Below are 13,396 nucleotides of genomic sequence, written 5' to 3'. Positions count from 1 at the left end.
AGGGAGCCTGGAACAGGGGATGTCAGAGGTGGGAGGGAGCTTAGAACAGGGGGTGTCAGGGCTGGGAGGGAGATTAGAACAGGGGATGTCAGAGCTGGGAGGGAGCCTAGAACAGGGGATGTCAGAGCCGGGAGGGAGCTTAGAACAGGAAGTGTCAGAGGTGGGAGGGAGCTTAGAACAGGGGATGTCAGAGATGGGAAGGAGCCTAGAACAGGGGGTGTCAGAGCTGGGAGGGAGCTTAGAACAGGGGATGTCAGAGGTGGGAGGGAGCTTAGAACAGGGGATGTCAGAGCTGGAAAAGAGCTTAGAACAGGGGGTGTCAGAGATGGGAGGGAGCCTAGAACAGGGGATGTCAGAGCCGGGAGGGAGCTTAGAACAGGGAAGGTCAGAGCGTTAAGAGCCCCGGGCAGGTCGCCGGTTCCAGGCTCCAAGCCCCGTCCCCCTCCCCCTCCCTGTAGCCCCCTGACACCGTTTCCCCTCCCGTCGGACCCTCCGTTACCGGTGCTGCTGTTCGCGGAGCAGTTCCATGATCTCGTGCAGCCGTTCCAACTGCTTTTCCGGCTCGTCGTCGGTTTCCAGCACCGCCAGCGACTCCTGCACCCGCCCGGAGCTGAACCCCGTTCGGCCCGACATCTCTCTGGGTGCCGCCATCTTTCGCGGAAGGGCGGTCCCTGTGCTCAGGGAACCGCCCCTTAAGGGCCTTCCCTCCAATCCGCTGCACGTTTCCGACTTAGGGCCCGCCTCCTGGGCGGCTCTGGTCCCGCCCCGACGAACTTTCCCCCAATCAAGCATCTCGCTCTTCTTCCCACGCCGCATCCTCCCACGTTTGAATCCCACCCTCAACGTCTCCGCCGCCAATCCTCGGCGGCCTCCTCTCCCGCCCCGCCTCTTCAGTCTCGCGAGCGCCAGCCAATCTGCTCCCTCGTCCTCGCCCCTTGCACGGGCCCGGAGTTCGGACCCCGCCCCAACGGCCTGAGCGCCGAATCCGCTGTCTTGAGCTTCTGGAGTCCCGCCCCCTGAAGGACGCTAAAGATTCTCAGCCCCGCCCCCTCTCGGCCTGTGCCTCGCCTGTGGCTGGGCCCCTCCCAGGAAGCTGGGACGGCTCTAGGGAAGGTCGGGCGGCCGGTAGCCCGGGCCGCGTGCGCTGGGCGGTCCCCAGGCCGGCTCAGGCACCTGCAGCTCCCGCGGGAAGCGGCCGAGGGCCGGCCACATGCTGGGGGGGCCGCGGAGGTGCCGGACTCTGTTCTCCCTCCCCCCTCCTTCCTTTTAAAAGGCGGCACTGAGGAGTGACCAGTTGAGTGCCAGTGACTGGGATTTGACCCTCCGCCTGGGTACCCAGCGCTTTCTCCCGGAGACTTCCAGATCCGTTACTAACAAGCTGTGTTTAACATACATTCATTTCACTCACGGGGTGAAGGGCTGGAATAGGTTGGGCTGTTGATCACAGAAAAATGTTTACCGCACGTGGCGGACCTTTGACCCCTTCACCTGCTGGGAATCCAAGGACTGGAAGTTGGGGGCGGGGTCACTCACCCTAGTGGGATAAGTCACCCGCCACGAAAGAAGGGACGCGAGGCGCCGCGGCTCTCCCGAGAAAGCAGCCCCTTCCCGAACGGCCGCGCGGCCGGAAAGGATCGGGCAGGTGCGCCCTGTCGCCACCGGGGGGGGGGGGGGGGAGAGAAAACCCGGGGAGACGTGGGCGTCTTTTAAGCGCAAAGAGCTGCCCCCTTGTGCAGAGATCGCGGGGATGGAAGTGACCCGCGGATCCGCACGCCCGAGAAGGGGGAGGGGCGTGGCCCGGGCCAAGAGAGCCGGCGGCCCCAGAAGCCCCCGGAAGGGAGCAGTGGCCGGGCATGGGCCCGGGACTCTTCTCCCGCCCTTTCTTCCTCGCCCTGCTCGGGTCCCCGGAGCATCGCCCGGAGCCGACTGACTGCCCGCTCCAGGGGAGGGCGAGACTTCGCAGCTCAAAATCTAAAAACTGAGCAGACGAAACAGATTGTTAAATTGTTCTTACGGGAACTGAGAAGAAAAAACCACCAGCCACCCGGTGGTTGTGTCTTATCCCCCTCCGGGGGAGGCGGGGGTCTCGGCCGGGCCGCGGGGAGACGTCGGCGCGCGCTCCCGGAGGCCTCGGGCTGCGGACCGCCGCAGTCCGCCCCTGACGCGGCTCGCGCCCAGCTCGGCGGCTCCTCCCGGCCTGGGCCTCGGGGTCCAAGGAGAGCAAGGAGGGGCACAGAGCGCTCCAGGACCGCCTCCGGCTCCTCCTCCGGCTCCTCCTCCTCCACCACCTCCTCCTCCTCCCTCGGCTCCTCCACCACCTCCTCCTCCTCCTCCTCCTCCTCCTCCACCACCTCCTCCTCCTTCTCCTCCTCTACCACCTCCTCCTCCCCGGCTCCTCTTCCTCCTCCTCCCCTCATTTTCCTAGTCCTCCTCTTCCTCCCCTCCTCTTCCTCCTAATCTTCCTCTTCCTCCTCCTTTCACTCTTCCTCCTCCTCCTCCTCCTTCTCCTCCTCCTCCCCCTCCTCCTCCCCCGTTCCTCTTCCTCTTCCTCCTCCTCCTCTTCCTCTTCCTCCTCCTCCTCTTCCTCCTCCTCCTCCTCCTCCACCACCTCCTCCTCCTCCTCCTCCTCCTCCTCCCCCTCCTCCTCCCCCGGCTCCTCTTCCTCCCCCTCCTCCTCCCCCGGCTCCTCTTCCTCCTCCTCCTCCTCCTCCTCCTCTTCCTCCTCCTCCTCCTCCTCCCCTCATTTTCCTAGTCCTCCTCTTCCTCCCCTCCTCTTCCTCCTAATCTTCCTCTTCCTCCTCCTTTCACTCTTCCTCCTCCTAGTCCTTCTAGATCTCCTCTTCTAGTCCGCACTCCCCTTCCCCCTCCTCTTCCTCTTCCTCCTCCTCTAAGGGAGTTGAGTGCTCCACCAGATCCTCACTGCCTTCTCCTTCAGCCTGTCCTGCTCTCCTCTACACATGCATCTTGACTTGTTCCCCCTGAGACAAATATTCCCTCTTACGACTGCTGACACACTCTCCTTCAGGTTAGGGCTGGGAATCGGGGGCCCGTGTTTGGGGCTGGGAATCGGGGGCCCGTGTTTGGGGCTGGGAATCCGGGGCCCCGGGTTTGGGGCTGGGAATCGGGGGGCCCATGTTTGGGGCTGGGAATCAGGGGGCCCGTGTTTGGGGCTGGGAATCGGGGGCCCCGGGTTTGGGGCTGGGAATCGGGGGCCCCGGGTTTGGGGCTGGGAATCGGGGGCCCCGTGTTTGGGGCTGGGAATCGGGGGGCCCGTGTTTGGGGCTGGGAATCAGGGGGCCCGTGTTTGGGGCTGGGAATCGGGGGGCCCGTGTTTGGGGCTGGGAATCGGGGCCTCCTGTGTTAAGAGCTCACTTTACTCTCCAGCCCTTACTGTCTCTGACAGGTCAGGGCCCAGAGCACAGGAGCTAACTCTCCTTAGGTTCCAGGGGGAGCGCTGAGAAGTGGAGGGGGACGGGCTTTGTTTTTTCTAGTGCTGTGGCCCAAGCCCTACCTCGGGAGTGTTTCCTGTGCCGATGATGGGTCAGCCAGACTGGCCATTTTTAGAAAGGGACATTAGAGGTTCAGCAAGGAGGCTGGGAGAGGACATACCCCTCCCCAAGTTTGTGACGCATCTCCCAGGGTGGAGAGTCCAGGGGAAGGAGCAGAAAGCACAGGCGACAGAGGGGCAGAGGATGGTTCCTTTCTCCACTTTGCGGGCTGCTCTCTCTGGCTCCCCTTAGGCATAAAGGGCTTCTTTGCAAAGGCAGGAATTTGCCTTCCAAATCACATCCTGTTGCTGCTGCTGGGAAAGCCCAAATCTTCCGGACCCTTCCAAGCTCACCCGGTCCTGTAGCCCACAGGAAGGGAAGGAGGGAGACCTAGGGCCCGGTCAAGTCCAGTGCTGCTGCTCCCCACCCCCACACTCCCGGTCGGCTTCTCCCCCAGAGTTACTCCCCAGGGGCTTTGGAATAATATCACTTAATTGATGTCTTACAGACGATCCCTAGGGGCACGACCGGTTCCTCAGCCAATCCCAACACAATTCCTGGGCAACGGGCACTCCCAGGGATTTCTCACTTGGTCCAAAGCCTGTGATTGATTAATAACTGAAATAAAAGCCCTTGGAAAGAGCCTTCTCAGCCTCTGTGTAGGTGTGGGACGGAGCCCTAAGTGGAGTCAGGTGGCTGGACTTGTTTCACTTAACTCCTCAGCTCTCCCAGCCTTAGGCATGTTTGACATGCTTGAAGGGGGTCTTCCTGCTCATCCAATCCAAGCCCTTCCTTTTACAGATGAGGAAACTGAGGCCCAGAGAGGGGAGGGTCTTGCTGCAAGGAAGGGAGGGACAGAGGGAGAAATCAAACCCAAATCATTCTTCGATCAGCATCTGCGGGCCAGAACATAGGGAGATAAAATAGCCCATGACTTCAGGAACATACACTCTTAAGGCAAACCAAGCCGAGAGAAATAAATGCAAACTATAAACAAATTAACAGGGGGGGGGGGGAGAAGGCTGGCAATGATGGGTATAGGTTGGGTATAGATTGGCACGCTGCCACCTCCCTGGCATGTGGACTTGAGCACATGTCCTATGGGAGCATCCCATTGTGCCAGGACAAGATTGAGAGAGATCAAGAGATTCAAAAGGGTTGACTAGCTTCTTGCTCTTGGGGTTGTATTGGTCCTGGAAGGACGCTGTCCTAGGTGCTGGGGACACAGCAAAATGCAAGCAGGGCACTGCCCTCAGGGAGCTTCCATTCCATCCGGGAGACAGCGTGGACACGAAGAAGACTAATAACTAGACAGATCAAGGGAGGCTTCCTGGAGGAGGAGGCACTAAGGATTCCAAGCATGGGTAGAGATGAGGAGTCACGGGCTGGATTATCATATTTAGATAATGATGAATTTGCAGGAAGAAGAGGAGAACTGTATATGGTCTGCAAAACACTTCACAAATAACATCTCATTTGATCCTCACCCTATTTGGTGTTATTTTTATCCCCATTTTGAAGGGGGGAAACTGAGGCAGGCAGAAGTAAGAGGAGTACCCAGGGTTATACAGCTAGGAAGCGTCAGGCTGGATTTGAACTCAGTTCCTTCCATTGCCAGGCCCCCACCTTCTCCCCCACCCCGGAACTGCTGGAGCGGCCAGTTGGGATAAAGGGGGCAGTGTGAGGTGAGTCTGGAGAAGTAGACTGGAGCCAGATTGCTCCTGACACTGGGCAGAAGGGCTTCCAGTTTTTCTCAAGGTTGACCAGCCAGCACTTGATCACAAACACCTTTGACCTCCAGGCTCCAAGAAGTCCCGATTTCTCTGGGAAGCAGATAAGAACCCCTTCACAATTGAGAAGGTGGAATTGGGGGAGGGGAGCATCCATGGCCTGGGAGCCAAACTTTGGGAATTGTCGAGCACAAATGGAGGGAACAAATCTGTGCTGCTGCCCCTTGGAGAGGCCGATGCCGTCCTTCACGGGGGGGACTGAGGTGCGGAGAAAGGAGAGTCCAGCTAGTGGGTGCAGGGCTGGGCTGGGAGCGCTGGTCCGGGAGCGCTATTCACTGCATGGCATTTCCACCTCAGGGGGACCTCATCAGAGCCTGGGTTCCCCCAGCAGCACCTCTGAGAGCCCTTCCTTTCATCGCTTCAAGAACGGCAGGGGACTTCTGGCAGAGAAGAAGCCCCTCCATCGGCCCTGTACAGAGTGGCTGGGGAGCCAGGAAGTCCCATCTCTGGTGCCAGGACAAGTGCTCCACACCCGGAGTGTCCACAACCATAAGACCCCGGGGCAGGTCTCCGTCCCCTTTCCCAGAATGCCCCAAGGAGGCTGCACGGACGAGCAGGCTCTCCAGAGAATCCCAATGCTAGGAGGGCTGGGGAGAGGGGACGAGCTGGCTTTGGAGGCAGAGGACCTGGGATCTGATCCGCCTGCCCTCCGGTCCCAGGCAAGCAGGTCTCAGAGGGGGCCCGTCAGTTGGCTGCTCTCCAGTCACCAAAGGCCAGGGCATTCGCGGGTGGAAGAACTGGGAGATTCACAGGGCAGAAGGGAGCTTCGGACACCCCCTGGCTGCCTCCTGCCACTCTGAAGACCCCGGGCAGGAAAGCCTTGACTTTGGGGCCAGACCTGCGGCCAGCTTTCATAGCCGCAGAGTGACACCTAGTGGAAGGCCACGCGCTTCTCTCCAGACCCAAATTCCAGGGCATTTTCCCAGGGGCGGTGGGAGCCCCAGAGAGACAGGTCTGCTCCCTGGTGGCCCAGACACCAGAGGGAACCACGGGGCTCCCGTCCCCTGCTGCTCTCCCGCTGGAAGCAAATTCAGGGTTCCCGGTTCTATCGTTTATGTGTCCTCTCCTCCTGGAACGGAGGCTCCCTGAGGCCGCGCACCCCTCAGCCCCTTAGGCTGAGCCAGAAAGCCCTGGAAAGCCACATGGAATGAATAAATGAGTGCCACCGATTTTAGTCCCGCAAATAATCACTCAGTGCCGAGGATGGGCCTGGCTCTCTGTCCCGCCCTGGGGATCCCCGAGGGGAAGCGCCGGCTGTCTCCCAGGGAAGATGGGTCAATTAGGAGGAAATGAGGGTGAGGTCAGAGAAGGAAAGAGAGATGGAGACAGACAGAGAGAATGACATTCACACAGGGACAGAGAATGAAGATATGGAGACAGAGACACAGAGACAGGGAGAGGAGGGAAGGGAGGAGTCCCACCTCTGGCGCTCACTGCCCGCCTGCCACTGGAGCTGCAGCCACCATCTTGGGGGGCCGGAGAGCACTATGGGGCTCAGCCACACCGGCAAGTGATAATGACTTCACAAGTATATTCTAAACCCATTGAAATAGAGGAGAGCTCCATGACTGGACGCCGAGAACAGAGACCGTCAGAGATGAGGAGGAACAGAGAACATGGAATAGAAGGACTGGGAGCCGCTGAGAGGGCCTTAGAGCAGGGGAGGTCAGGGCTGGGAGGGCTCCTAGAACACGGAATGTTCCATGTCAGAGCTGCTTAAACAACAGAACATGGGCTCTGGGAGCGGGAGGGCACTTGAAGTTCCAGAACAGGTCACTGCAGGCTCCCGGAAGAAGAGACAAACGTCCATGGTGCCGGCGTCTCAGACGTCTGTTTTTACAGGTGAGGAAACTGAGACCAGAGAGCCTGAGCTCAGCTGAGCCTTCCCCTGAAGTCTGGCTTCAGACCCTGGCCTTGCTCACATGATGTAAGGACTGAAAGCTGCCTTCCCCAGACGCCCCCGCGGTCCCCGACCCTCCCCGGACGCCCCCAAGGTCCCCGACCCTCCCCGGACGCCCCCGCGGTCCCCGACCCTCCCCGGACGCCCCCTCGGTCCCCGACCCTCCCCGGACGCCCCCGCGGTCCCCGACCCTCCCCGGACGCCCCCGCGGTCCCCGACCCTCCCCGGACGCCCCCGCGGTCCCCGACCCTCCCCGGGACGCCCCCGCGGTCCCCGACCCTCCCCGGACGCCCCCGCGGTCCCCGACCCTCCCTGGACGCCCCCGCGGTCCCTGACCCTCCCCGGGACGCCCCCGTGGTCCCTGACCCTCCCCGGACAGCCCCGCGGTCCCTGACCCTCCCCGGACGCCCCCTGGGTCCCTGACCCTCCCCGGACGCCCCCACGGTCCCTGACCCTCCCTGGACGCCCCCTGGGTCCCCGACCCTCCCCGGACGCCCCCGCGGTCCCCGACCCTCCCCAGGACGCCCCCGCGGTCCCCGACCCTCCCCGGACGCCCCCGCAGTCCCTGACCCTCCCCGGACGCCCCCTGGGTCCCTGACCCTCCCCGGACGCCCCCACGGTCCCTGACCCTCCCTGGACGCCCCCTGGGTCCCCGACCCTCCCCGGACGCCCCCGCGGTCCCTGACCCTCCCCGGACAGCCCTGCGGTCCCTGACCCTCCCCGGGACGCCCCCACGGTCCCTGACCCTCCCCGGACACCCCCGCGGTCCCTGACCCTCCCCGGACGCCCCTGGAGTCTCTCTGGCAAGGCCTCCTTGGGTCCCAGCAGCGGGGCAGAGAGCGCCCCCCACTGTGGCCAAGGTCTCCGTTCCACGAGGGCTCCGAGGTGCCCCCCCCACCGCGCTGGAACAAAGGCTGGCCCAGAGCTGGAGCTCTCTGAAGGGGCGCTTTGTCCGGGCCGGGGATCACTTTTCAGGAGCTCAGGTTACCCCGGGAAGCTTTTGTCGGAAGTTCCCTGATACAGGGACATTGTTCCCCGCAGCAGCTCCTCGGCCTGGGCTTTCTGGCCAGACTCAGAGATTAGCAGCCCCCCCCCCGCCCCCGGCCACAGGTGACCCAGTCACCTTAGCTCCCTCCTGCCACCCTTGGAGAAAAGCCTTTTAAAAAGGAAAAGCCATGGCTTTGGGGGGGAAGGTTCTCCCCCCCAGTTACAAAGCAGCCTCCTCTTCTCCTTGTCCTTGGTGACATTCGCTGCAGGCGGGGAGCGCTCCCCATCAGAGGGGGGGCAGGGCGGCCCGGCCGGACTGACCAACGCCCTGCTTCCTTCCTTGGGGGGGGCGGGCCAGAAAGTGGCCCGCCGGCCGGAGCTGGGGGCCGGGGGCCGGGGGCCGGGGGCTGGCCGAGCCCGGCACCGTCTGTGCTCGAGCTCAGCTCGCTGGTGGGCGATGGATCAGCTCCGTGTTTGCGGACCCTGAGCCCCCGGGGGGGGGGGGGGGGCGAGTTCAGCTCCTGGAGAGCTCCCTCCTCCCTTCCCCTCCTGCCTCGGTTTCCCCGGCTGTACAAGGAGAGGCCGGAGGGGCGGCCGGGAGGAAAGGCTTGGAGCTCAGCGGGGGCCCCGGCTCCTCAGCAGCCACTGCAAGCAATGTCCTCCCCGGAGCCACGGCTCCACTTCTGTGCTCGTGGGATCCGAGTTCAAGTCTCGGCTCTCCGCCCGGCCCAGGACCTCAGGCTCCACTCTCCGCTGGGGCAGGGCACTCAGGGATCCCGGGAGGCGTCCCCAGGAGGGCTTCATTCTGACTCACGGCCCGAGGGCCCGTCCCATGTGTCCGCGCTGCGGGGGCCGCTGGGAGCAGCGCTCACTCATGGCACCCAAAAGAATAGGCTGGGCAGAGCAGCCGGGAGCGGTCCCGGGACTCACCCCCCACCCCCGCCACGCCCGGCCTCGGCAAAAGGAGGCCACGGCCTGGACCCCTGCGCTCCCTCCCTCATTGTTCTACTGAGCCCCGCGCTCCTCTCTTAAGCGCTTGCCGGTGTCGGCTCTCGTCTACAGACAGAGCCCCAGGACCTCCCTCCCTCCCTCCCCAGAGGCTCAGGGGGCAGCTCCCCAATCCCCCCCTCCATGTGCGTGACTGGAACCCGGGGAGGCACAAAACTCCACGGGAGAGCAGCTCCAGACTGAGAGAGGAGGAGCCCAAAGGCGGAGGCTGAGAGCTCATCCTATCCCCCACCGCCAAGTGCCTCAGTTTCTCCTCTTATAAAAGCACATGGAACAGTGTCTAAGACCACCTTGGCTCTGACACGTTCTAGGCTCTCTCTAAGCTCTGACATCCCCTGTTCTAGGCTCCCTCTAAGCTCTGACATCCCCTGTTTTAGGCTCCCTCCTAGCTCTGACACCCCCTGTTCTAGGCTCCCTCCCAGCTCTGACAATCTGAGCTCCATCTCTTGACTGAACTCCTCTGGGGCAGGAGAATAGTATATCTCCCAAATCCTCATGAAAGCACAAGCATAGTTTCTTTTCCATTAAAAGAAAAAACAAAAACAAAACACTAAAGAGATTTCCGGGGTGAGGGATGAGGGGCCCAGGGAGGGAGACCTGCCCTTCTACTCATCCAGAGGGAACCTCGAGCCCTAGACCCTCAGTTTCCTCCTCCCTAAAATCGAAAGGACCATGTACCTGATCTAAAGCTATATTACATAGCAGCAGTCACCAAAACCATTTGGTATTGGCTAAGAAATAGACCGGTAGATCAGTGGAACAGATTAGATACAAAGGACAAAAAAGGGTACATCTATAGCAATCTAATCTTTGACAAACCCAAAGATACCAACATTAGGGACAAAAATTCATTATTCGGAAGAAACTGTTGGGAAAGCTGGAAATTAGTATGGCAGAAATTAGATATGGATTCACACGTAACACCATATACCAAGATAAGATCAAAATGGGTCCATGATTTAGGCATAAAGAATGAGATCATAAATAGATTAGAGGAACAGAGAATAGTCTACCTCTCAGACTTGTGGAGGAGGAAGGAATTTATGACCAGAGGAGAACTAGAGATCATTATTGATCACAAAATAGAAGATTCCGATTACATCAAACTAAAAAGTTTCTGTACAAATAATACTAATGCAAACAAGATTAGAAGGGAAGTAACAAATTGGGAAAATATTTTTAAAAACAAAGGTTCTGACAAAGGTCTCATTTCCAAAATATATAGAGAACTGACCCTGATTTATAGGAAACCGAACCATTCTCCAATTGATAAATGGTCAAAGGATATGAACAGACAATTCTCAGATGATGAAATTGAAACTATTTCTAGCCATATGAAAGAGTGTTCCAAATCACTACTGATCAGAGAAATGCAAATTAAGACAACTCTGAGATACCACTACACATCTGTCAGATTGGCTAAGATGACAGGAACAAATAATGACAAATGTTGGAGGGGATGTGGGGAAATTGGGACACTAATACATTGCTGGTGGAGTTGTGAAAGAATCCGGCCATTCTGGAGAGCAATCTGGAATTATGCCCAAAAAGTTATCAAACTGTGCATACCCTTTGACCCAGCAGCGCTACTACTGGGATTATATCCCAAAGAAATACTAAAGAGCGGAAAGAGACATATATGTGCCAAAATGTTTGTGGCAGCTCTTTTTGTAGTGACTAGAAACTGGAAGATGAATGGATGTCCATCAGTTGGAGAATGGTTGGGTAAATTGTGGTATATGAAGGTTATGGAACATTATTGTTCTGTAAGAAATGACCAGCAGGAGGAGGCCTGGAGAGACTTACATCAACTGATGCTGAGTGAAATGAGCAGAACTAGAAGATCACTGTACACTTCAACAACAATACTGTATGAGGATGTATTCTGATGGAAGTGGAAATCTTCAACATAAAGAAGATCCAACTCACTTCCAGTTGATCAATGATGGACAGAGGTAGATACACCCAGAGAAGAAACACTGGGAGGGGAATGTAAATTGTTAGCACTAATATCTGTCTGCCCAGGTTGCATGTACCTTCGGATTCTAATACTTAACGTGCAACAAGAAAATGGTATTTACACACATATATTGTATCTAGGTTATATTATAACACATGTAAAATGTATGGGATTACCTGTCATCAAGGGGAGGGAGTGGAGGGAGGGAGGGGAGAATTTGGAAAAATGAATAAAAAAAAAAATCGAAAGGACCACAGTGCCCCCTTTTAGAGAAGCTCTATCGGGTACCCTGGGACACACACGAGATGGCCAGGGCATCCTTCTCCTCCCCCTCTGAAGAAAACCATTCAGCTGTGAGTGAAGGGAGGCGGCTGAGCTGAGCTGCTGCCTCTCCCAGCCTGAGCTCTGTGCCTCAGTTTCCCTCTCTGTACAACGAAAGGCATGGCCAAGATGGCCTCCGAGTTCTTTCAGCTCTGGCTTGGGGATCTGCTGGTGACTCTGGGCAAGGTCATCTTCCCTCTTTTGGGGAGCCCCGTACAGATCCCAAGTTACGCTGGTGTTCTGCCCTCCAGGTCAGGCTCTGGAATGGGGAGCAGAGGGAGGGACTCCCACCCAGCCTGACCCAGCCCTTTCTCCAGGAGAGGATGGACTGACAGCAACAGGAGAAAGCAGGTCTTGGTGCTAAGGAGGTGCCATTGGAACCCTGTAGGGGCTGCAGACTTGGGGAGCCCCCAGGTGCAGGGAGAGGGGCCAATATTGGGGGTGAGGGGGAGAGGGATGTCTCTGTAAGGGGCCCTGGGGAGCACAGGGGCAGGTGAGGGAACACGGAGGTGCTGGGTCCGGCCTTTCCAGCTTAGCTTCCTGTGACTCCATTGTCCGTCCTCCATCCACTACCCTGTCCCTGACCCTCTCCAAGAACTGCCAGGATTCCCCTGCCCAGGGAAGCTGGACTCCGGCCTCATCTGCCGTAGACCTAGAGCCCAGCGTGGGTGCTAGAGCGAAGGAGGGAGGGAGGGAGGGCCTCGAACACAAGTCCCGAGCCCTCCCTTCTGCGCCGTGCTGCCCCGGCTAGCGGAGCCCCCAGGCCCCTCTTCTGGACCCCGGGAGCAGCGCGGCTCAGGGCTGAGGGCACGGCTCACCTCCCGGTAACCCTCGGCCCTGCAGCCAGTCCCAGGAGGCAGTACTGACTCATCCTGACCCAGCTCGGCAGCATGGCACTCGCCCTGGGTGCTGCAACAAGGAGGCCGCCAGCTCCCGGCTTTGTCTGAGCCTGGCTTCTGGCTCTGCCCTGCCTGGCCTGGCATTTGGGGCGGCCCTGACCGTCCCCCTCCCGCGGAGGTGAGTAGGGGGTCCCAAACTCGGGACTGCAGGCCCTGACGGGGCTGCTGAACTGGGGTCTGCCGGTCCCACCCAGGGGTCCTGACTCACTCCCGGCCCCCAGGGAAGGACGCCGCTCTGCTGCCTTGGACGGCTCCGGGCGCCATGTTCTCCTGGCATGTGCTCCCTCAGAAGCCGGGGCACTTGGGAACATTTAGCCAGAGAGGGGGAACCACAGGAAGCGCCTAACTCCTTGTACTTGAGCACAGCCCCCGGGGGCCGTTCTCCTTCCTTCTGGCCGCTGTCCTGCCCCACCCCCCAGGGGTCTGGCCCGGGCGGACTCCGGCCCTCTCCTCCCCCAGGGGGGCACCCGCGTCTCCCAGGGAGCCGGCACCCATTCACTTTCTATGTTTGGTCTGAGGCCGCCACCGGCCGGGCCCCTCCGACGAGTAAAGGGCCCATTCTTCTGGCCGTCCCCTCTTTCTTTGATCCGTGGACAGGCGGCATTTCCCCGTGTCCAGGCTGTGAGGCAAAAGCGCCCGCAGCCAGCCCAAAGCGGTCGCCCAAGTGTTTGCTTTCCAATGAAAGAGAACTTGTGAAAACGGGACCTCAAAGGCGGACCGTGCCAGTGCCCCCGCCGGTCAACAGCCACCTCTGCAATTAATGATTGACTCCGGCCCATTCGGCTGTTTGCTTTGCTCTCCAGCAGCGAGGGGCTCCCTGGGCGACTCCGCCGCGGCCAGCCTCCGGCTCTCCTTGAACCCGGGGCACCCTCTTAAGGAAGCGCCCCCAGCCCTGGCAGGGCACAGGCTCTCCTCAGTGTTTGCCAAAGGGAGAGGGATGAATCCGCCCGGCCTGAATGGCCCCTCCAGCCTCACGCTATTAAAAGCCGCTGTTTGCCATCGGCGCCGTGTCAACATTGCCCCCCTGCCTTTCGTGGGAGGCC

The 13,396-nt window shown here is 59.7% G+C and overlaps 1 protein-coding gene across 1 annotated transcript in view; it reads right to left on the bottom strand.

Moving 5' to 3' along the window:
• ATXN10 (ataxin 10) overlaps positions 1-911 on the bottom strand; it is a 67,370-nt gene extending 66,459 nt beyond the window's left edge. Inside the window, exon 1 of the mRNA XM_074272164.1 lies at positions 500-911. Coding sequence (XP_074128265.1) covers positions 500-816 — 317 coding nt within the window. The 5' untranslated portion in view covers positions 817-911. The remainder of the gene's footprint in view (positions 1-499) is intronic.
• Between the last annotated feature and the right edge of the window lie 12,485 nt (positions 912-13,396).

This window comes from Sminthopsis crassicaudata, chromosome 5, assembly GCF_048593235.1.
Source record: "Sminthopsis crassicaudata isolate SCR6 chromosome 5, ASM4859323v1, whole genome shotgun sequence".
NCBI lineage: Eukaryota > Metazoa > Chordata > Mammalia > Dasyuromorphia > Dasyuridae > Sminthopsis > Sminthopsis crassicaudata.
Note: the sequence above shows the minus strand (reverse complement) of the source record. Positions and strands in the feature narration are given on the sequence as shown.